Source organism: Pteropus alecto, unplaced genomic scaffold, assembly GCF_000325575.1.
Source record: "Pteropus alecto unplaced genomic scaffold, ASM32557v1 scaffold22, whole genome shotgun sequence".
NCBI lineage: Eukaryota > Metazoa > Chordata > Mammalia > Chiroptera > Pteropodidae > Pteropus > Pteropus alecto.
The window spans coordinates 9,565,318-9,587,638 of NW_006434839.1; the positions used below are offsets into that span (position 1 = coordinate 9,565,318).

Below are 22,321 nucleotides of genomic sequence, written 5' to 3' on the forward strand. Positions count from 1 at the left end.
GGCAGTGATGATAATAAGGGAAGAGTGAAGAAAGTCACCCCCATGATGGAAGCTGAAATATAATGCAGTTGTGAGATTTAAAGAGATGCCCTTAGGAATGACAAAGGTCATAGTAACCACTGCAAACTATGTGCTGGAAGAGCATAGCTGTCCTTGCCCAAGGAGCACGATGTAACCAAATGCAGGAGCCACTGAACAATGTCACCTTCAAAGTTCCTTCAATTTCCTTCACTCAAGGTTACAGAAAGGGCTTCCGATCTATTCCCATTTTCACTTTAGTCACCTCTGGAGCATAAACCCTTCAACTGCATAAGGTAAGCTTTTGGATGTGTTCTAAAGACAAGAAAGCAGGGTCCACAACAGTACAGTGTTCTCTGTGCAACTTAATGTATTTGAGGGAAGGCTGGAGAAGAAACTGATGCTGATAGCTGATGATAATTTCATGTTTATGATGTATCTATGCGCTTAGCACTTCACAGGAATCATTTTATTTAATGCTCACAACTACCTTATGATTATCCTAATTTTACAGTTAAGGATCAGAGAGGTTAATTTGTGCTTAGCACTTTACAGGAATCATTTTATTTAATGCTCACAACTAATTTTACAGTTAAGGATCAGAGAGGTTAATTTGCTTGCCCAAGATCACAGAGCTTGGTAATGGTGCAGCTTTTAGAGTATCTAGCTAGGCCTGCAGGTCTTCCCATTCCCTTTGCCCCTCCTTTTACTCTCAGTGCTGTACTAGATACCCTCGAAGTTAAATGACTCTACCACCTTCTATAGCAGAGGCTCTTAATCTTTTTGGGGGGAGAGGTGAGGAGATGGGAGATGTCTCTGATCTATTTGTACAACTGACTGAAGCTACAGATCCCAGAAAAATACAAAAATTTCTTGTATAGAATTTCTCAGGGTACCCTAGGTTAAGGATATCCTAATAGTCTTATAACACACATAAAGTAGGTTTTTGGAGAAAATTAAATACACATATTGACTTTTTCAGACAAAACTGGGTTCACCTCTTTATAATCAGTACAGAACAGACCTTTTGGCCATTTTGTCTCACTTGGGAGGCCTTGCAGAATAGAAACGTGTGTTCCAATCTCTCATGCAGGGACTGCACCCAAGAACGATGCTCCCTTTATCTGAACTTCATGTTTCTATCCTCATCTATCTACTCTTATATTCCTCTTGCTCAAAGGATCAATTGTTAAAAAAGGTATTCCAATGAGCACAGTTGAGATTAAATCCAACTGGGGAAACACATACTTTAGAAAGTTTTAAAATAAGGTCAAAGAAAAATAGGGAGGTAGAAAGGTAAAAACATGTTTATTGTGAAAAGAAGATAGGATTTTTTAAAAAAGAAATTATAAAATTGATTTAGTTTGATTTGGTAGTTGGAATAGGTAGTAAAATGTATGCCTGTTTTACAGTGCAGCAAGATTGAGTGGGGTCTTTTATTTGTAGGAAACTTTATGTTGAGGAATCTTAAGGGGATCCTCAGCAGCAGGACTGTTGCTGGGGCCGGGCCAGAAAGAAGAGGGACATATTGCACTGAAGAGAAATGAGAAGGGCTGCTTTTTCTGTAAGTATAATGTTAGTGCCTTGTAATCAGCTTTAATTTTTAAACAGACCCAGCCCTCTAGTCTATTTCCCTTCATTGAGGGTATGAGAAAGGTAGCTGGTCCCAGGTCTTAACCAGGACAGCACAGGTAATAGATGGTCTCTGGGTGCTGGGCAGAGGAGAAGGACGTACATTCCAAACTCTCCGCGGGGACCCAATCAAGGGCTGGAGGCAGAGCCAGGGGGATGGCGCAGTGAGGAGTAGAGGAAGCAAATTAGCCACCAGCTTGCTCTACGCAGAAATGTACACTGTCCTGAGCCCATTCCCACACTCCCCAGTCCCACCACCTTGATCTCTACTTCCCTAGAGACAGGTGGGAAGGCTGAGAGAACCCTAGAATAAATTGAAAGGTAGCAGGAGGGCTGGGACAGGGGCTTCCAGGAGGTGAGGAAACAACCCTCCAGGCTCAGTTTACTTCCTTCTGAACATCATCTACTTCCTCCCAACATCCCCTGGTTCTAAATTGCACTCACCCATCTCTCCTCAATCAAATGAAAATAAAAAGATATGTTCACTGATTGCAAAGTGATCTGCTCACTGAAAATACTTAAGTCTGACAGCCAGCTGCTGAACGGTTGGTTCTGTGAATTTTGCAACTGGAGAAACACAGACCAATGGGCTCCTCCAGGCTAGCAAAGGGAAGCCTGTGTGTGTGCGTTTGTGTGCTCACATTCACTCGTGCATGCTCAGAGGGGAGGACTGTTTGCTGGGCAGGGGAGCATTTGGCATCAGAAATCACTAAAGCATCTCCACAGCTGGGAACAGACAGGCACTGTGGCAAAACTGCACAAAGGCAAGCAGCCTCTGGCAGGGTGAAGAGAGAGGCCTGACATTCCTAAACTTATTTGTTCAACATCAGGAAACAGTTATCACTCTATTTGTGCAGTCCAGGCAGAAAACAACTCACATCAAAGGCAACATAGCAGAGTGGTTTAAAAACAAGTTGACTGAATTAAATTTCACTCTTTGTGTGAACCTAGTCAAGTCAGTAAACCTGTGTCTCAGTTTCCCCACATATTAAATAGGGATAATAATGTTAATCTCAAAGGGTTATTCTGAGTTTTAAATAAGTTAACATATAAAACACTTAGTGGAGTACTTGTACACAGCAAGCATTATATAAATGTTAAATAAAATTAATGGGACAATGGAATTTAGAGACAGATTGTAATGTGAATAGTGGAAAAGATCGCTGATGTCCTGTTTTGGAGTATTCCATAAGTGGGGTGTGCTTCACTATCATTTATAGTATATAAAAAAAGAAACTGAATAAGTTGGAAAAAAAGGGAGGGGGGACAAATTAAAATTTCAAAGTGCAGGACATGAGCCTCCAAAGAATTCTGCATACACAAATAGACAGCTACAGTTTCTTAGTCTAGAAAGACAAACCTGGTTTGGTCTTAAGAAAATGGACACCATTGCAGAGACAGTGTCTCACTATTCACTTCATCGCGGCAGCAATAAGAGCACTTGCTTTCCACCCCTGGTCCATCTCTGTGAAGATGAACACTCCCCAGAACCCTTAATTCCCAGCATCATAAATCACCTAACCCCCTAATCCATTAAACTTACATACAATTTCTACACCATAATTTTTTAGTATATATAAAATCAGCATAGCCTCTATCACTAAAACAAAAAGAAATACTCCCAGGATGGTTTTTAAAAAATAAATTCACACTTCAAGATGTTGTTCAGTAGCCATGGCCAGGGTACAACCAAAGACTACATCCCCCGCCCCAGGGAGAGCTGGGCAGAAGAGGAGGAGGAAACTTACATTAGTGAATTTTACATCTTGTTAGGAGGTCTGTTAAAAGTCCTGGTACGATTTTAAAAAATGACTAAAATGACTAAATGACTAAAGACTTATTCTTCTGTATAAACTTTAAAATTAACCCCCCCGCCCAAAAAAAAAAATTCTCTGGAATTTTGATTGACTTTTTTTCAATTTGGAGATAGGCCTTTCACAAACTGCTAATAATAATACCACAATAAAAAATACTACGGTATAAAGAATAAAACAAATAAATAGATGAATGAAAACATAAGAGCCCTACATGAGACCCTATACAGTCTATTTAGGAATTCTGAGTATGATAAAAATGACATTTCAAATCAGTCTAGAAAGGACAGATTTCAATCTTTTTATGGAATAAATGGTGCTGGAATAATTAGATTATGTAGGGGGAGTGGGGAGTATCAATCAGATTCCTACCTAATGCCATCTACTAAAATAAATTCCAGATATTTTGTAGTATTTAAAAATGAGACCATAGAAAAACTGGCATATAGTTAGATATTTATCTGATCTGGGGTCTATGTAAACATAAAGGTAAAAGAGAAATAATTAAGAAAATAAAAATGGAGGTAAAATAAAAATAAACTGAGAAAATGATTTGCAATACACACAATAAAGAAGTTATATCGCTAATATATGAAATGTTTTTCTAAATCAATAAAAGAAAAATAAAGACTCCAAAAGAAAAATGGGTGAAGAATACAAATAAACAAATACTAAAATATAGATAAAAATATGAAGAAAAAAAGTGAAAATATCTACCACTAATATAAAAATGCAAATTAAAACAAGATACAACTTATTATCTACTAAACAGGCCTCCCAAAAAGAGTAACTCATGCTACTCTCCAGTGTTGGTGAAGGGCAAGGAAGCAGGTTCTTGATGATGCTACTGGAAGCACAAGCAATTACAGGCCGTGCAGAGCGTAAAGAATCAGAGATGTGGGCAAGATTCTGTGTGAAGATAAGCAGCATTATTTTTACTATAAAATTATTAATAACAAATTAACAACAACAGGGAATTGGTTCATATGAATAATATACCAGCAAGTATCAAAGTAGTAAAGTGATCTTTAAAAATATGTTTAATGACATGAAAATGGTTAAGATTTCCAAAATCAGTTATAAAAGAGTACAGATGTGATACTAATTAGGTTAAAAATTTTTATGAATGGGGAAAAAAAGGCCATATTTTAAAAATTCAAAATATTAACATTCTGTGTAGTAGGATTATGGATGATTTTTGTAATCAGGACCAAATAACCCAGACCAAACCAAACAAACAAAAACAACAGCAACAAAAACCCAGCAAAAGCTATGTCTCCCATTTTTACGTGAGCAACTTTAGAAAAAGTGTCAGCCATTTTAGAAAATGTTGATACTTTCTTAGTAGCTCTACTAAGAGGTTTGATGGGACAACAGTTGAAGCAGATGAGTCCCATTAACTTTATTGATTAACTAAGAACTTGTTATCTGTTTTGTTCCCCTATCTAGCTTTTAGGAATGAAAGATATCTGCCTGAGTCTGCAATAAAATCTCAGGCGTAAGAGCACTTCTGAGGTGGCCAAGTGCCAAGATAATTCTAATTTTTCATTATTTTTGCTGAAATAGGAAGAAAGAGAAAAGATCTGTATATCTGGTTCCCTGATGATTGCTAGTAGTGGGTGGCAGGGTTGGGTGAAAGGTGGTATCACTCAAAGAGCTCTCGAGCCTGCGTGAACACGCCTTCACGGCCCGGAATCCATCGGCACAGGGGCTCTAGGTTATGAGGGCAGAGTGAGGGGAAACCAACGGGCATTTAAAAGTTTGTACAGCCTCTTGTATTAAGGTGTGCTGGGAGGAAAAAGGAAGGAATAACTGTGATAAATAAGAAAAGAAAAAAAGAGATAAAGGAAGGAATAATTCCAGAGGCCTTTCCCAGACTAGGGCAATTCTCTCTATATTTCAATGAAAAGCAAAGCATTTGTGAAAATCTTTAAGTTGAACCAAACCATGAAACTCCATCCTGGGAGTACAAAGACTCATTTACAATTAAAGAAGGGAGAACGTAAATGAAATAAAGTAATGCGAGTGCCTAAGTAGTCCCTTTAGTGTTGGGGTGGGGTAGGGTCCAGGAAAAAGGGGAAGTCTTCAGGGTGCAAGGTCTCCGTCAGGTCTGCCTTGCTGACCTGGAATTTGAACTTCTTCCATGCATGGGGCATTCATTATCTTTAATTTGAAAACCACTGTCCTATAGGACACTGCTTTCACATCCACACACTGCCCCAGCCATCTCTCACTGGTCAGTACACTCTATCAATGGAGTCCTCCATACCCTCTAGCTCTATCCCAGAAAATGCTGAAACTCCTTTTGTCTCAGGCTGAACAATATCCAAATTGCTCTTAGAAGAGTCATCTGCTATTAGGATTTTTATTTAAACGCTACTCTAGAATCCGAGATGTATTTTTCCCCCAGTAGCTTCTGTTTGCAAAGAGCACCTTGTTCTGCTATCATCTGATCCTTCCTGATAATGAACTTGGTCTACTGGCAGACTCCATAAGCTTGTCATCACAGAAGTGACAAATATTGGTAACAAGACACAATCTGAAAGAATGATGAAAAGAGAACTCTTAAAAGCCTAGCTAGGTACCAAATTGGCTGGTTAAATGGGAAAAATCAGGTTCCAGTCACAGAGTAAATGCTATAGCACTATAGGTAAGAATGTCAGAAGACAGACGGAGCATCAGAATTATTTGGATCATAGCCAATGTTAGATTCATTCTTTGGATTTCCAATATAGTCTTCACTTATAATTGCCGGGATAAGGCACAACTCAATGGTCTTAGCTGATATAGAGAAGCTGCAGAGAAGGTAACTCGGGCTCACAAGTCTGAGTTCAGCACGTGTGGACAGTCACAAACTGGGGATGGCCTGCTTTGGGGAACTACTGGCTTTTAGGATGTAGACCAGAATTCTAACACGTACGCAGCCAGCAACTTGAAATCAATACAACACAACCCAAAGCCACTAAAAAGAGGCAGCTTTCAGGAATCAATAGTGGCGGGTGTGGTTCAACTTTATCCTATGGCTGAACAGGTCTTAACTTGGCCAGAGATCCTGAGGGTCCTAGCCCTACACTTACCTATACATTCATCCATCCGAAAAGGTAGGCTGGGGAGGAGGCCAGAACTATAAAGCAATCTGTTCTCCTTGCCCAGACAGGTTAAGACTATTAGAAAAGATAAAAAAGTCTCCTATCAAACCCACACAGAGTAGTATTTTCAGCAGTTCCATAGTGAGTAACAGCAATCACACTTCAGAAGAATGTCACATAGCCAGATATCCTACTTTTTGCTCAAGGTAGATTAGACTCAGATGAGGGAAGAAAAAAGTAAGGAGACAGGGGAAGGATTCAGCTAAAAAGGGAGATTTTCCTTAATAGTATCTATAGTCCTTTTAATTTTGAACATACATGGCTATGACATGCACTTTACCCTGCAGTGTTCTGGCTAAGACAAACTCTATCTCTGTTTGGTTTAGTTCATGGAAGCCCCTAGCCCTACAGAAAAAGCAGGCTATAGTTCTGGTATTTGATATTTCCTTGTTTTTGTTTTGCTTTGTTTTGACATAAAATGATTCTCAGGAGCCACAATGGCTCTTTACATTTCCTATGTTATTCTTCTCTGGGGGACAGAAGTACTCTCTTTTTCTCACTTTCAAAAGAGGACACAGACACAGCATTGTGTCTTTCTTCAAAGGCTTTTCCAACTAAAATCTTATTCAATTCTTAGGGACTACCCTTAAAAAAAAAAAAAAAAAAGGTACCAGGGACTTTTTTTCAGCCATTAATGCCATTAAGGAACTTTCTACCTAAATAAATGTATGTTATTATCTATCCTCTTTCCAGGACTTTAAACAATAAATTTCCAAAACCACAGAGTACCTTATAGAAATGTCTAATCACTATGTTGTACCCCTGAAACTAATATAATTTTGTATGTCAACTGTAACTGAAAAAAAAAAAAAAAAGAGTACTAATTTGACCTACTGAAGCTACAAATGACAGTACTATATTTAAATGTCAAAAAAAAGAGAAATTAACTCTATAAACATAATTCAGTTTTACAGTTTAACAAGCAATCACATATTACGTCCCACAGAGCAGGGCTGGTCCTCCCCTTTGACCCAGACCTCTGAGGCACTCCCCTGGGCAGCCTAAGTCCTGGCGACTGGCTCTCAGAGCCTGCCAAAGTAGGTCCAAAGAGCTGGGCTGCCATTGTAAATTTTTGATACCATATTTCTATGAACTTTTTCTCTTTCATTTATTCAGGATATCATCAATATCCAGGAAGTCAAAGAGCTGGGGAAGAAGGCTAAATCCAGAGGTCCTTGGCGAGGCCACATTTAACAGGAAGCAGAACCCACAGCACCCGCCAGAAAAGCACCTTTATCACAGCCTGCTGGCTGATCCTGCGGTGACAGGGTGGTGCCTTTCTCAAGATAGTCAGAATATCCCACCCCACCACGATGCACCCACCCACTCCTGGGAGAGTCTGCTACATTAAAGACATTGATCTACCCCATGGGAGAGTAAGGATAAAATATGCCCCACGGCATATTTTGAAGTACCTCTCAGCAAGTCCTGCCATAGCAAAACAGTCACTTTTCAAATAAGCAATTCAGTTAAGCAGCCAGTCCCACGGCATTTTTCCCCCCAGGAAACCCTAAGTCTCCTACTAGTTAAAGGAAGCAGAGGCTCCTAGAATTTTCTGAGGCATCAATTGCCTACCAATAAAGAAAAGCTCAAATCAAAGCTCAACCTCTTTATGAAGGGTTTGTTGTCAGTCATGTCATGAAGGTTTAAGTGGAAATGAGGAAGAAATTCAATAAAATATTTATGCTCTCTTACCATTAGCATCTTGGACTCCAGTAAGTGCTCCGACGGCTGCTGCGGTTTCCCCAGACAAGACGATTTGTCCCCCGCCTTGCAAGGTGGCTTCGGCCAGTGTGGCGACAGCATGGGCGGCAGCTTCACTGCGGGTACAAGAATAGGAGAGAGGGGGTGCGTACGTTGAATAAAGGTACAGCACTGCAGCAAGAGAAACCACCCTTTTGACCCTTCTTTCGACCTACTGACTCCAGAGTTGTGAGCCTACCAGCAAAATACATGATTCCAGTGCGACTGGACAGAGCCAGAATAATTTTTAAATGATAATAAAAATAGCTAGAGAAATCCCAAGTCTTATTTATTTATAAATTTAATGTGAGATTTTCTTTAAACCTAGGAAATGGGTGTTTGAGGATAGAAGACACTCATTATAGTCTCTTCTGTATCAATATCAATTGAGTGCTTGCAAGCCATAGTGGAAACTCTGATCTATATTCACAATGCAAAAGCCATTTTGGTTGTCAATCACAGGTTTTCTTTTTTTCTTCTCTCTTTACAGTAACACAAGGCAGACCGTTTGAAACTGCCCTTTTATAGCCAAGGATGGATGATAATATGAAGTGTCAGCAACCTGGACTTGCTATTTAATTAATATCAAAGAATAACAATATGGTTTACATCCATGATTTCAAATGTAAAGTAATGGTTGACTAACATCCTGTAAAGTCCAACTCTTCTTTGCCTTACTGTATATACAGGCAACACTAAATTAAGACTTAAATTTTAAAATTATCAATATAAGCCCAAAGTCCTTGACTCTAGAAACACAATAAAATAATAAACTTCCCTTCATTGCAAAGCAAATGCTCTGTAGAATAGACATTAACCATGTTTATAGTTAGCACTATTCTACCAGTTTGTGTCCCATTTTTTCCCTTTTTCTTGCTATGCTTTTACTATATGCACGAATACCCATTTTTATTGATTCTATGATGCTACAACTATAAAATGTACTACTATTTTGTCTTTAAGAAAAAAAAAAATTCCTGACGATTTTAAGATTATAATTTACCATCCAAATTTCAGCAATGTTAAAATATGATTTAGAGAAAGAAAAAAAAAAACCACATTAATTCGGCTCCTCTCCTGGGAAAGTATCAGGTACCACTTTGCAGTTACTGAGGGAGTCTCAAAAGTGAGCATAGAGTAGAGGAGGTGAAGTCATTTAGTTTAGCACAGGTGGACAAAGTCCTGGATTTGACAGCAAATAAGCTAGTCGACTGAGCTACAGGCTTTGCCGTAACTATGGCAGTCATCTCACAATCACAAGCTATAGGTAGGGTGGGCGAGGGGCTGTGGACTGGTTGGTAAACATGTCACAACTGTGGGCAAAGCAACAAGTACCAAACTCAACAATGTCACTTTCATCTAACAGAGTCAGCAGACAAGTAAAGCAACGGACATAATCATTCCCTTGGGGTAGAATTCTTGGTCACTATAAGGATTCTAGGAAACAGTAAAAGAAATGCGGTGAACAGAAAAATCTTATTAAATAGAAAATTCTCCCCTTCTTACTCCATTCTTTGCTTTAAAATTTGTATGTCTCTGTTTTAAAAGTCATTTTTTCCCAATAATAAACACAGGTTATGAAAATTTCATTAAGTATAAAAAATTAAAAATATCAGAGATAATTATTTCCTTCCCATCTAAAACACAACTTTAAATAGATAATAATTATACTGCACAGTTTTATAGCCTGCCTTTTTTCACCTAACATTGTATTTCTCCCATGTAAATATTCTTTGACATTAATTCAAAACAATAAATACAAAAGTGCTGACTTTCTCCCTTTTATAGTCGTTTCGCTATGACAACTTTTAATTTGTAGGCTTCTTTTGACTTAGTTCAAGGTTATGATTACATATTTCAAATTGATTTGTTTCCATAAAAAATTTTAGAACGTAACTGAGGTTGAGCAAAAAGCTGAACAGAATCATAGAATTTTATGCAGCCCATGTAAAAGCTAAGATAACCCTCTATGCCAAAACACACTTCTTGGTGATCTGAAACCCACAGCCAGTCATTCCGCAGTATCTATAACATGAATTTAGAGCCAGAGGGGACCCTTGATCTAGAATTACTACTAAGGCTATTCTGTACATTTTATATTTCAAAGGGCCTTATAAGTACTTATCAGAGATAGTAATATAAAGTATGACTTAGTGCCTAGATCCTTCACTTTTAATATTTTTCTAAGAAACTTGTGTCGAATAATACTACTGGCCAGTTTTACAGTATCCAGCTATCAGTGATTAATGATAAGATATTTAATACTCTGACTTGAGTCTTCATGGAAAGATGAAAACTATATTCTTTGGGAAAAGCCGTAGCTGTGAGGTATTTGAAGGAAGCTATGTATGAGAATTGTTTACATGGAAACAGGATCTTGGTTTACAGGTTACTCCAGAGACTACTCATCCCTCATATTTGGTATCACAATTTAAAGTAATCTTATTTCTATGACCATCGAAGGTGATGTCCCACCACTCTTGTATACCCTGGACACATGCTTGCAGTGTGGAATTTCACAGGCGATGACCAGGAGGGCAGCTCCCCAAGCCCTGACATGAAGGTATATCTGTACCCAATCACACCCATTTTGTTATGTCTGAAGCTCTAAATATTTGAAGTCATTTTCTTTAATACCTTTCTAAAATATGGCAAGGTAGAAGAAAAGCTGTGAACCAGCAACAACCTAAAGCAACCTGGGATGTCAGGGGTGAGGGGTCTGCCGGAGATAACAGGTCCACGGGCCAGTGAGGTTACTTTGTCCCGTCAGGGGCCAGAGGCAAAGCAGCAATGACAGATCTTTTACATGAGGCATAAAGACCATGGTGACTCTTGTGGTTGGCAGATCTATTTCCAAATGTATTCTAACCACTTACACTAGACTTCATAGGAAATGATCAAACTATACTGCTAGAAAAAGATTACCGTTACTTAAAAGATGAGTAGGGATTAAAATGTCTCTAAGCTACCACTTCACAATTTTTTGACAAAAGTGATCCCCCGATCAGTTACAAATGAGAACTTTCCAAAGACTTTTTATCTGCAAGTGTCCAAACTTCTCTACAGGAAAAAGAAGCAGTTGCACAGTACCTGCCCTCCATTTCCAGAAAGGATTTCTAATCTTGGTTGTCCATCCCATTTACTGGACAAATAAATACCAGTTCATATATTAAAGCCATATTTTATTTTAATAATATCTCTAATTTTAAGTCAATAGTATTTCCTTTTTTTAAAAAGAGGTAACGGTAATTATTTTCTTAAAAATATGATTTACTTCTTTTTTTAAACAAAGTCTTCACAGCAGAAGAATAGCAACTCTAAATTCCTTGAGAAGAGGAAACCATCGTAAGCATTTGTTTCCCCATAGCACTGAGTCACAGCACTATACGTAGTAGACACACAGTAAAAATTATCTCGGTGTCAGTAACACAGTGTAAATTTCTACTAGGGCAACTGTAGATTCAGTCTATAAATATTTATCATGTATTTCTATATGCAAGGACTGTACTGACTCTGTGGAAGAATTTCTTTAAGAGGGAGTATAAATTAGGGCAGCTTAATCAACAAACTGAAACTTGAAATTAATCACTGAATCACAACGACCAAATGATTTCACTTTCTTTCCTCTTTGGTTGCTCAGGCTGAATAGCTCTACTGGTTTTTTGTTTTTGTTTTTATTTTTGTTTTTGTTGTGATGCTCTTTTCTTCATTTATTCACGTTGATTCTCTCCCCATCTCCTTTCTAAAAGTGTTGATTTATTATGTACTTGGAAAATAATTAAAATTAACTAGTTTCCAGATATTTTAATGACAATTTCTCCATAGCCCCTTTGGGTAATTATAATGCCAGGTTGGGCTAAAGGCTGTCTGAGCCCAGGGCCCTTGTTCTGACTTGGTACACAAAACTCTTAACGGCGTGGTTGAAAAACTAGTCTGTCCTGCATCTGTCCTGATGCCCTTTTCCCTGCTAACAGATGATGGAGCCCCACTGCTTCTTCTTCTCCACCTGCCATTGCATGCAGTTTGCCTCTCCTTACTCTGTGCTCACATCTGCTGTTTATAGCGCAGCAGAGGTGCAGGTGATTATTAGAGAACCATGCTTGTCCCATCTGCACCTGAAACAGAGACAGGCTAAAAGGGAGCAGCTTTATGAAATCATTTTGTTACCAGAGGAATGAAGACCAGATTTTTCAGTGTTTTTCACTAAGATGACTTCCAGCAACAAATTCTGTGGAGAGGCTGGGAGTGCTTCTCATCCGACAGAGAAGCAAACGCCAAAGGCTTGTGTCTCGAGCCCGATCCTCCTGCCCTTAGACAGCGAGTTACCTCTCCTGGAATCAGAAAGCCCCGAGGTTCCCCTAACTGCTGTAGTCTAGTGTTTGCTGCCGTGCCTGGTTTCTTTACCCGCAGCAGAGGCTGCAACACACCATCCCCCAGCACTCATCTGGCGTTGAACTATCTGATTGCAAACAGATTTCAACATCTCTTTACTCCTCTGACATGCCACAGTGAAACACATTCTCCTTCCTTTGGAGTAAACACTATAGCCGCCTCAGCTGCACCTGAGTTTGTTAACAAGCTCTCAGGGGAAACCATTACCCTCCCTGCCTTTAGAAATAAGTTCTGGTCCTGACACTAACGGGAGCCAGAATGTGCCTCATATTTTCCACGATGTACAGGGTTCCCAGGACACTCACACTTCACGGGAATATCCAAGGTGCTGGCTCAATGGAATCCAGTTTTGCTGGTCTTTAATGGTGGCCAGTTAGGCCCCATGCTACAGTGAGAAGTCACCAGGCAAAAGAGAGGGAGGCTCTCTCTCTGGCCATGACTTTCAAGAAGTTTATCTGTGTGTCCTCTCCCGAAGGAAGGAGTGGGATTGGGCCAAAGTGTGAGGAATCAAATAAGACTTTCATGTTACTGAAAAGTGACATGGTTTAATGGGCTAAGAAAAAAAGTTTCAATTCCAGGTCACTCAGGCACTCAGTGGGTAACTCAGGGAGGACAAGCGTGTGTGCACTTTGGTTTTCTATACCTAGTCAACCAAGTCCTGGCCACACTTCTTCAAAATCAGTCACTTTACTCCATTCTTACTGCTTTAGTTTCTAAGCCTTTAACAAATTGCACTTGGATTGCCTCTTCCTAACTGGCCTTCTATTTCTAATCTCATCTCACTGTAAGCAGTTGTGAACAGACAAATCTTAACTCAATCTCCCAAACAGTATGGTTTCCTTGAAGGGAGACACTATATTTTAGAGCACTCTATTCACAACCTTACCCAGCTGAGTGCTGGCACGTCACAAGAGTTCAGTGACTACTGGAGACTAACAGCTACTGTGCACAATTATAACAGCAGTGCTCCCCTGGGACAGGAGCTGATTTAAGGGTCTCACGTGCACTGAATCTTCCAATTCTCTCAACATCCTACAAGGTAGGTAGTTATTACCCTCATCTGACAGAAGAAGGAGGCCTGGGCTCTGAGTTCAAGTCAATTACCCTAGCTCAAACAGCTAGTGACAAAAGCTGGGATTCAAACCCAGGTAGTCTGATTTCAAGATCCACACCCTTAGCTATTAGTTAAAATGCCTGGGTCCATCGAAAATAAAATTGCGTCAGCAGTGAAAAAGAAGAATGATATGGAGATGATCTTTTCTGTCAACAACCAGTAGATGGAACCAAGCAGGAAACAAGACTATTTAGTTTTGGAAACTATCCCTTACTAGAATATCCCATTCTGCAGCACCCTTCCTAAACATAACTGAAGAAAAATTCCAATTATTTTTCCCCAAAACCTGAAGCTTATTTTATTGCAAAGTCATTGATAAGCAAAGGAAAAACATTTCCTGAAATGTCAGTAAAATCAGTTCTCAATCAGCTAAACATGGATTAATACCCCTAACAAAAATCAGTTTCTTTTGTAGGGTAAAAGGAAAATCAGTCCTGAAGCTTTTTGATTTGTTATTATATCCTTTAGTCCGGAGGTCCTCAACCACCAGGCTGCCTAGACTGGTACTGGTCTGTGGGCTATTAGGAATTGGGCAGCACAGCAGGAGGTGAGCGACGGGCAAGCAACCGAAGATTCAACTGTATTTGCAGCCGCTCCCCAGCACTAGCATCTCGGCCTCAGCTCCACCTCAGATCACCAGGCATTAGATTCTCATAGGCGCGCCAGTCCCTGGTGCCAGAAAGGTTGGAGAACTGCTGCTTTAGCCCCTTTAAAAAAAAATTCAACCTTGCTGCTTTTGGTCTATTAATAGGCACAGAATGGGATAAAGCAAAAGAGACCCATATCCCTTGATCAACAGACTCGGGCTGGAAGTCAGAAAAGCTGGACTGGTTGCTGGGGGTGGGGTACAGTTGGAATGGGGTGGGTGAGGGCCGATTATAACCCAATTTACAATATCCTATGGACTATGAGTATTAGGCTCCAACTGCCAATTGTGACAAACTGAGGTATAACATTTTTCTACAACCGTAGACAGGGACAGATTCGCCACCCTCATTTGTTCCCCCTACCCCTGCCTCCACCTGTTGAGTGCCATGGTGACTGTAGCTCCCTGTTGCATTTCCTGAGAAGCTGCCACTGCGGCCTCTGCCAATGATGCCACTGCCTGGGTGGCCTCTGATGCTTGCGTTGTCTGGATGGTCATCTCACCTCCTTGTAACGTGGCCCAATTTTGTTCCACCTGAGGCAGAAAGGACATGATAGTAAAGAATCAAAGTCACAAAAGAATTATAATTGTTAAGTCATCTTTCTAATTAAATGCTATGTGCTCAGCTAAATACATAAATACTTTTAAATTAACATGACCTACAATGTGCAGAACAGGATTTTTAGTATGCGATCTTTTGTGTGAAAAGGGAGAGAATTACAATATGTATTTGAACTTGCTTATATGTGCGTAAAGAAATTCTAGAAAGACAGAAAAGAAACCACTGAAAACATGTTCCTCAGTGTGTTGGGGCCGGGGTGGGAGTGGGGGTTTTAGGAATGAATAGCTTGAATAGGAGACAGAAAGCAGTATTTTCCACTGTATGCTTTCAAATAATTTTTGAATTATCAATGTTATCTATTCAAAAATTTTTAATTTAGGCCATAAATGTAATTCTGAAAAAATTCAAAGTATATCAAGGGAACTCCAGACCCTTTGCCCAAAGGCAACTATTGTTACTTATTTCTTTACGTCTTTGCAGGGATATTCTCTCATTGTGCAAGCATATTTACACACGTGTGTGCACACACACACACACACACACACACTCCTACTTCCCCCTTTCTATTCCCTCCTTTTAAAAAATAAAAATGGCAGTATATACTACATATACTTTTGCACCTTGCTTTTTTCACAAATAATACATCTCTGAAATGATTCTATTTTGGAATGTATAAAACTGCTTCATTCATTCATGATTCATAATAATGGCTGCACAGCATTGTATTATAATACAGATACACCATGATTTATTTAACCAGCCACCTTTTAATGGGTATTTAGGCAGTTTCCAGTCTTTTGCTATTATAAACAGTACTGTGATGAATATCCTCATATACTACTTTGTATATTTTACATGAATCTATTTATAAATTCCTGAGGTGGAATTGCATATCGAAGTCATTTTTTATTTTTATTTTTGATGGAAACTACCAAATTCAGTAAATAATTTTTTTAATGTGTAAACCCAGTTTTCCTTTTAGTGTGGAGAAATTATGAAGAAACAAAATGAAATAACTCGCCATCTGGTGATAGAGTAGATTAGAATTCAGCTTTGCTAGAGCTAGCACAGGGTTTCTCAACCCTGCCTTATTAACACTTCTTGTAGGGGACTGTCCTGTGTATTGCAATATGTTTAGCGGCATCTCTGGTTTCTACCTGCCAGATGCTAGTAACAGCTTCCCCAGTTATGACAATTAAAAATATGTCCAAACAGTGCCTCTTGTCCTCTCTGAGAGGTGTATGTGGGGGTTCTCCTGGTTGAGAATCACTGATTTTAGTACAATGCTTTGCATTTAGAGATTTCTTAGTTCTGGGTACCTGACTCTAACTACTTCAGTGCATTTTGCTCAATAACCACTGGTTGATTAATTATTCTCTCTCAAAAACACAAAGCAGCAGGGCAGGGAAAGCAATTTCTATTCTAAAATATGGTAGGTGATAAATCAATCACCTCAGGTAAAATACTTCCACAGACTCGGGTCGTCAGGACGTTAGCGGTGCTTACTGGAGCTCTTGCTGTTCCTGCTTTACATTGCTGGGTCAGTGAGTGGTTAACTTGTGCCTACATGTTACTGTATCTCAAAGAAATGCCACAAGCTCTAGGAGAGGTAGATATTTAAAATGCCTCCTACTTTGGCTCTATTACCACACAGATTATGACGCTGCTTCTCAGAATGCTGGTCAAAAGCCTCCCAGAACAAGACATTCCTGTGAGCCACCTTAGTATTTGGCCTGGGTTTTCATAGGCAGTGAATTGTGCCAACAAATCTTCAGGGTCTGACACTAAGAGACAGAGATATCCTATTCCCTTCCCTTGGAGCTGCAAAGTCGCCCACTCAGGAACTCACAAAACTCTGACTTCTCAAGGTTTTATCTCTTTGATCTCATTACTTCAATGAGCATCGGTGCAAACAATGCCACTTTAGATGGCAAGTTATATTGACAATTCGGAGGTTCAATGATTCAATTCAAAACATCAGCAGAAGCTGGCCAGCCCTGTCACCTTTTGCCATTAAACAGTCTCCCTCTTTCCAGATTTGCCCCTCTACATTTTGCCCAACCCTCTGCTGAGCTTGGCCTAGTACAGCTCTCTCAAGTACTTATACTTCAATGGCAGCAACTTAATATACACGCATTTAGTTACAACTATATCTGTAGCAAAAATGGTATTAAAATGTTGCCATATATAGCAGCGGTCCCCAACCTTTTTGGCACCAGGGACCGGTTCTCCTATGAGAATCTAATGCCTGATGATCTGAGGCAGAGCTGAGGAGGTGATGCTAGTGCTGGGGAGCAGCTGCAAATACAGAGGAAGGTTCCCTCGCTTGCCCACTGCTCACTTCCTGCTGTGCAGCCTGGTTCCTAACAGGCCACGGACCGTACCTGTCAGCAGCCTGGGGGTTAGGGACCCCTGATATACAGTATACTTTAAGGAAGTTAAATTATAGGCATGAAAGATTCATGGGTGGCGGTAAAGGGTGGAGAAAAAGTAGGAAAAGAAGCAGATAAAGATTTCTATTCAGAATAACAGCAAGTAATAAATAAATCAGCTTAAGTGTTAATGCATCCTTGGAATTCCTACTCTTGAGTCTCAGTTGTGTTTGCTTGAGCTCTTGCTCTCCTTTTCTATCTGTTGAGAGCCACTGTATAGTTCCATGTCCTAAAGAAAGGGCCACAAGCCCTAGGAGGAAAGATATTCAGAGGATGTATAGTTTAGCTTCTATGCTTTTCTGAGAGAGACCCATGACAGTGAGGCCCTTCAAACTGAGGCTACTCTTCTCCCCTCTCTTGCTATAGTGAACCACATGTGGTTCTTCCACACTTTCACAGTGGGATGCACTGTATGTGCTGCTCCCTTTGATAGGAATGAGGCCTCCCATCCTTGCAGCTTTTGCCTCCTGTGCACTCTTCCAGTCTGAGTTCAGGTGAGACTGAAGGAGCTGAGACAACTCCACTCCCCTACAGAACCAGGTTCAGGGCCTAGCCTCTGTGTTCCACAGCATCTTGGGCTAGTCTACTCGATCCTTATCTCCTTGTCATTGTTCTGTGATGCGTTTGTCTCTACCACCAACCTGAGTGCTCCTTAAGAGCAAGTGTGTCTTTATTTTCCTGTGTTGGTAGTACCTACAGTGCCTGGCAGAAAGTGTTCGTATGCTGAATGGGTGGATGAAGAAAATAGTCCTTATTTTCCTATTTGTTCTTCAGCTTACCCATATTTCAGATAAATTGATATTCATTAAAAAGCCCACCTAAAATAAGTTACGCTACTTCAAAACTTACATGTGTTGATGGCTCAGTTTAAAACTCATGTCTCTAATATCTTTGCATTTTTTTTCTTCTTTTTCTAACAGAATCATATATACCATTATTCCCAGATACCATTCCACTTCAAATTTTGACTTTTCTGACACATGATGTAATTAAAATTAACATCACCAATACTAATTGGTGGTCTTATCAGACAGAATATATTCTCAAATCCATTTATATTTGTAAATTGCTATCAAAATTGAAACTGTAAATATTTTGAAATCAATATATATAGTTTATTTCATATTATTTTGAAATTCTTTCCTTGTTCATTTCTAAATGTCTATGTACCTTATTCTGTGTCCTAATTAGTTTTAAACTGGCTAAAGTTAGAGATTTTTTTTTTGTTGCTTTGTAACTACCTAGATTATTGGGTATTCTCAGCACACAGAGAGTACCCAAACAGATTTGGGAAACCATATGTTACCAGAAGAGACAAGCCCCCAAAAGTCCAAATTTGGACTAAATGTAACCAAATGTAACTAACCAGGGTGATGTGGTCCAATGTAAGAGCCCTCACTTGCAGGGCTGGGTTAACAAAATGACCTTACAACTTCTGAAAATATAGGTATCATTTATTTTTATAAAATACTTTTGGCTCCTTGGGAGAAAAGATGCTAAATACAAGGCAGTAGGATGTTTTTACTGAGTCACCTGATATAATGTTTCATTGGCTTGATGTGGTCTTACCTGCCCCAAGTCCGTGAGATATTTTGATGAATTGCGATTCTTATGGCTCAAAACTAAGATGCTAACAATCAGTAATATCGAGCAGAAATCGGAAGGCAAACAGAATCATACTATAACAGCTGTAACGTTTTGTCACTTTTTGAAATAATCTATGCTTCTCTTCGTATCCTTTTTGTTTCACTAGAAGTGTGGAAAGTTAGAATTTTTTTTTAATCTGACTGAATTTGGGTATTTACCAACAAGCTATTTATGTTATTCACCTACTCCAACAATAGATGACTTTTGAATATGTTAATTACCTTTGAGTATGTGAAGTTATTTAGTAAAACGGGTTTCAATGAATTAGTCTCTAGAGAAGTGTTTAAGAAACACAAAATTACTTTCTTTAAGTAGCACCAGGAAATGTTCGGTAGGGAGATATGGTTGATAACTTTGACTAAGTCAAAAAGAAACATATCTCATAAGTGTACGTACCTATCACCATCTTCTTGACCTAAAGCACTTCAAGAAGTGCTCTCTAGTTTTAGTGTTTCGGGACCGACATATTTTTCCCTCAGCTAATCCATGTTCTTCCATGATGTTTATACATTTATAAAAGTAAATATCTGTTAACCTTTACCTTTCTACACTGAAAAACCAAATGCTCCTGCCCCAAACCTCCCAGATTCCCTAGCTGGAGACACTCTCTCCAGAAGGCACAGACCACTTTGCAGCATTGCTCAGAGCCTGGACCACAGTTCATTCATGTATACATTTCTCACCCCACTAGACAGGAGCTCCTTGAGAGCCGAATACCTGTGTAAATCAACACATCAACTGCAGCACAACAGGGGCTCATATATGTTGGCTGACGGAGGAGCCCGGCTGTGTTTCTCTCTTATCTCGCTAGCCATGAATGAGATCTTTATCAGTTCTGTCCCTTTTCTGAGATGCACAAATGAAAGTGACTTTGTGCTGTTCTGAGTAGAAATACTCCATGGTTTTGAATGAGGGTCAGATAATTTTAGCTTTAGTTCTGATACTGCCTTTTGACATTTGTTGGCTATTTTTCAAACTTCAGGAGTACACCGCGCTTTAGGGGAAAAGCCCGGTGACTTAATGAACCCTTTCCTAAACTTCACTGATGGCTCAGAGCCTAGAGAACATTTTTATAAATGCATTATCCAGCATCAACACTTACTCTGAGACTCTAGGCATGTCACCCGACTGCTATGTTTCAGTTTTCTCATCTATAAAGTGAAGATGATAACAGAGCTTATACTTCATAGGGTTGAATGCTTAGTTTACCAAGTACTCAATAAAGGTTAGCTACCTTAGATTAACATCCCATAATCACCTTGGTTTTGGCAGGGAAAAATTTTCTTGTGAAGCCTTTTCAAAGGCATGTTTAAAATGTAGCAGATCATGTCTACTGATTTACAAATATATTTATTCCTTCAAAGAATGGTTTAGTCAGCTCCAATTTTAATGATCTAATTTTTTTCATAATGTCCAAAGATTAAATTTTGTTGGATTCACAGCATAAGAGTATTAAATGGATAATCCTATTTTATTATGTATTATATAAAATGCTATATTGCCAATGTAAAACTGTAAGTTCCTGGTAGTCAGGTCTAAATTATAAAAATCTATGAATTTCAACTGTTATAATAATTAATATACACAGCATAAGATACTTTGCAAAACTGTCATGATCTGATGTTTTCAAAGGTTTAAATAAAATAATGCTACAGATATATAGGCTACTTACAGTCTCTTCATCTTCTGGACCCTCACTTCTCCTTCACCCATACATTCATGTATTTAAGAAGACGCAGACAGAATCCTCTTTCTTACCTCTCCATCAGCCACAGCAGAGTAATTCACTTGAGCAACAGTGACTGTGGTTGGCAATTCTGAAGCATCAGCCAATGTGGCTACTGTTGCCCCTGTACCAACCTAAAGAAAAACATGGAAAGTGGTGTCAGTGGTGAATTCTTCTACTCCTCCTTACTCCTAAGTTGAGATTCATTTAATCTCAATTCAGCACAGATAACAAGAATATGCTTTGTAATATGAAGTGAGTTACTAAAATCATATCCCAGACACTAACATGAGTTTCAGAGTTTTACTTAAACTAGATAAAGCAGTATTAGAAGCTATCACATTTCACCACCTGTACAACCAACTTTCTACTCATTCCTCAATTTGAATTTCAGAGGTTCCCTATCTACCAACAAATCTTATTTTACCTCAGAAGAGGCAATTCAGAAGGAATATTTCCTGGCCATTGACAGGGAAAAACAGTAAAAAGCCATTTTTATAGTATTCTGTTTGGGAAATGTCCGGAAAAGCTATCTGTAGCTCTGCATTTAGCAAAATGCAAACAATTTAAAATGTTACTGAAAAATCAATTTTAGGTAGGGAGATCTTGTGGAATGATATAAAGTTCATACGAGAGTTTGCATAGAGAATTATTTTCTCCAGTCGGAAGAGTGGTGCCCGCTGATTCACCGCAGGAACCAGTCTGGTAACCACAAGGTTTACTCACCTGGATAAGGGAGACCGTGCCATCGGGGTTACTAAAGGTCTGGACTACGGTCTGTGATGGTACAAGATGAGCTATACTGTGTGTGGTTGTGGCCTGTGTTTGCGTTTGCTGATCTTCAAAAGCATACAAAAGGTCCTCCCGCCCATGCTGTTTATAACAGTTTTTAACTATGGTCCGTAGTGCTTGGGTCCATGAAACCTGTCACCAAAAGACCAGAAAAGCACGGTAAGTCACAAAAATGTTGGTTATTCAATCCCACTATGGAATAAACAGCTGCTTATTTATCAAACCAAATCGAAACAAACCTCATACAGAGTGAACTCTCAGGATTATTGCCCACAGACTGATTCTGACACAAAGAAATTCAGGGCCACGTACCAAAGATTTTCCACTGGTTCCTTCCTACCTAACCAAAGTTTGGTTTAGCTTTCGGGTTTCATATCCTGTTCTAACCTGAGGCCAACTCACAAAAAGAAGGTGATTCTTTTGTCAGGAATTCTATATTAAGATTCTCAGTAAATTTCCAAGCTAACTGAAAATAAATATGCAGAAAAAGTAAGGAATGACATCTAGTTTAGTGTTTCTTCATTTTTATCAGCAGACCTGGCCAACTTCCTAACTTCCTAACTTCCTAACTTCCTTCCTAACTTCCTTCCTAACTTCCTAACTTACTTCCTTCCTTCCTTCCTTCCTTCCTTCCTTCCTTCCTTCCTTCCTTCC

General features: G+C 39.3%; 1 protein-coding gene across 9 annotated transcripts in view; it reads right to left on the reverse strand.

The window, feature by feature from the left end:
- NRF1 (nuclear respiratory factor 1) overlaps positions 1–22,321 on the reverse strand; it is a 118,808-nt gene that overhangs the window by 20,727 nt on the left and 75,760 nt on the right. For all 9 annotated transcript variants that reach the window (XM_025045826.1, XM_025045825.1, XM_025045824.1 and 6 more), the window contains 4 exons: positions 21,602–21,799; positions 20,908–21,009; positions 14,885–15,042; positions 8,309–8,433 (listed from right to left, as the gene is read on the reverse strand). In XM_025045826.1, the coding sequence (XP_024901594.1) occupies positions 8,309–8,433; positions 14,885–15,042; positions 20,908–21,009; positions 21,602–21,799 (583 nt within the window). The remainder of the gene's footprint in view (positions 1–8,308; positions 8,434–14,884; positions 15,043–20,907; positions 21,010–21,601; positions 21,800–22,321) is intronic.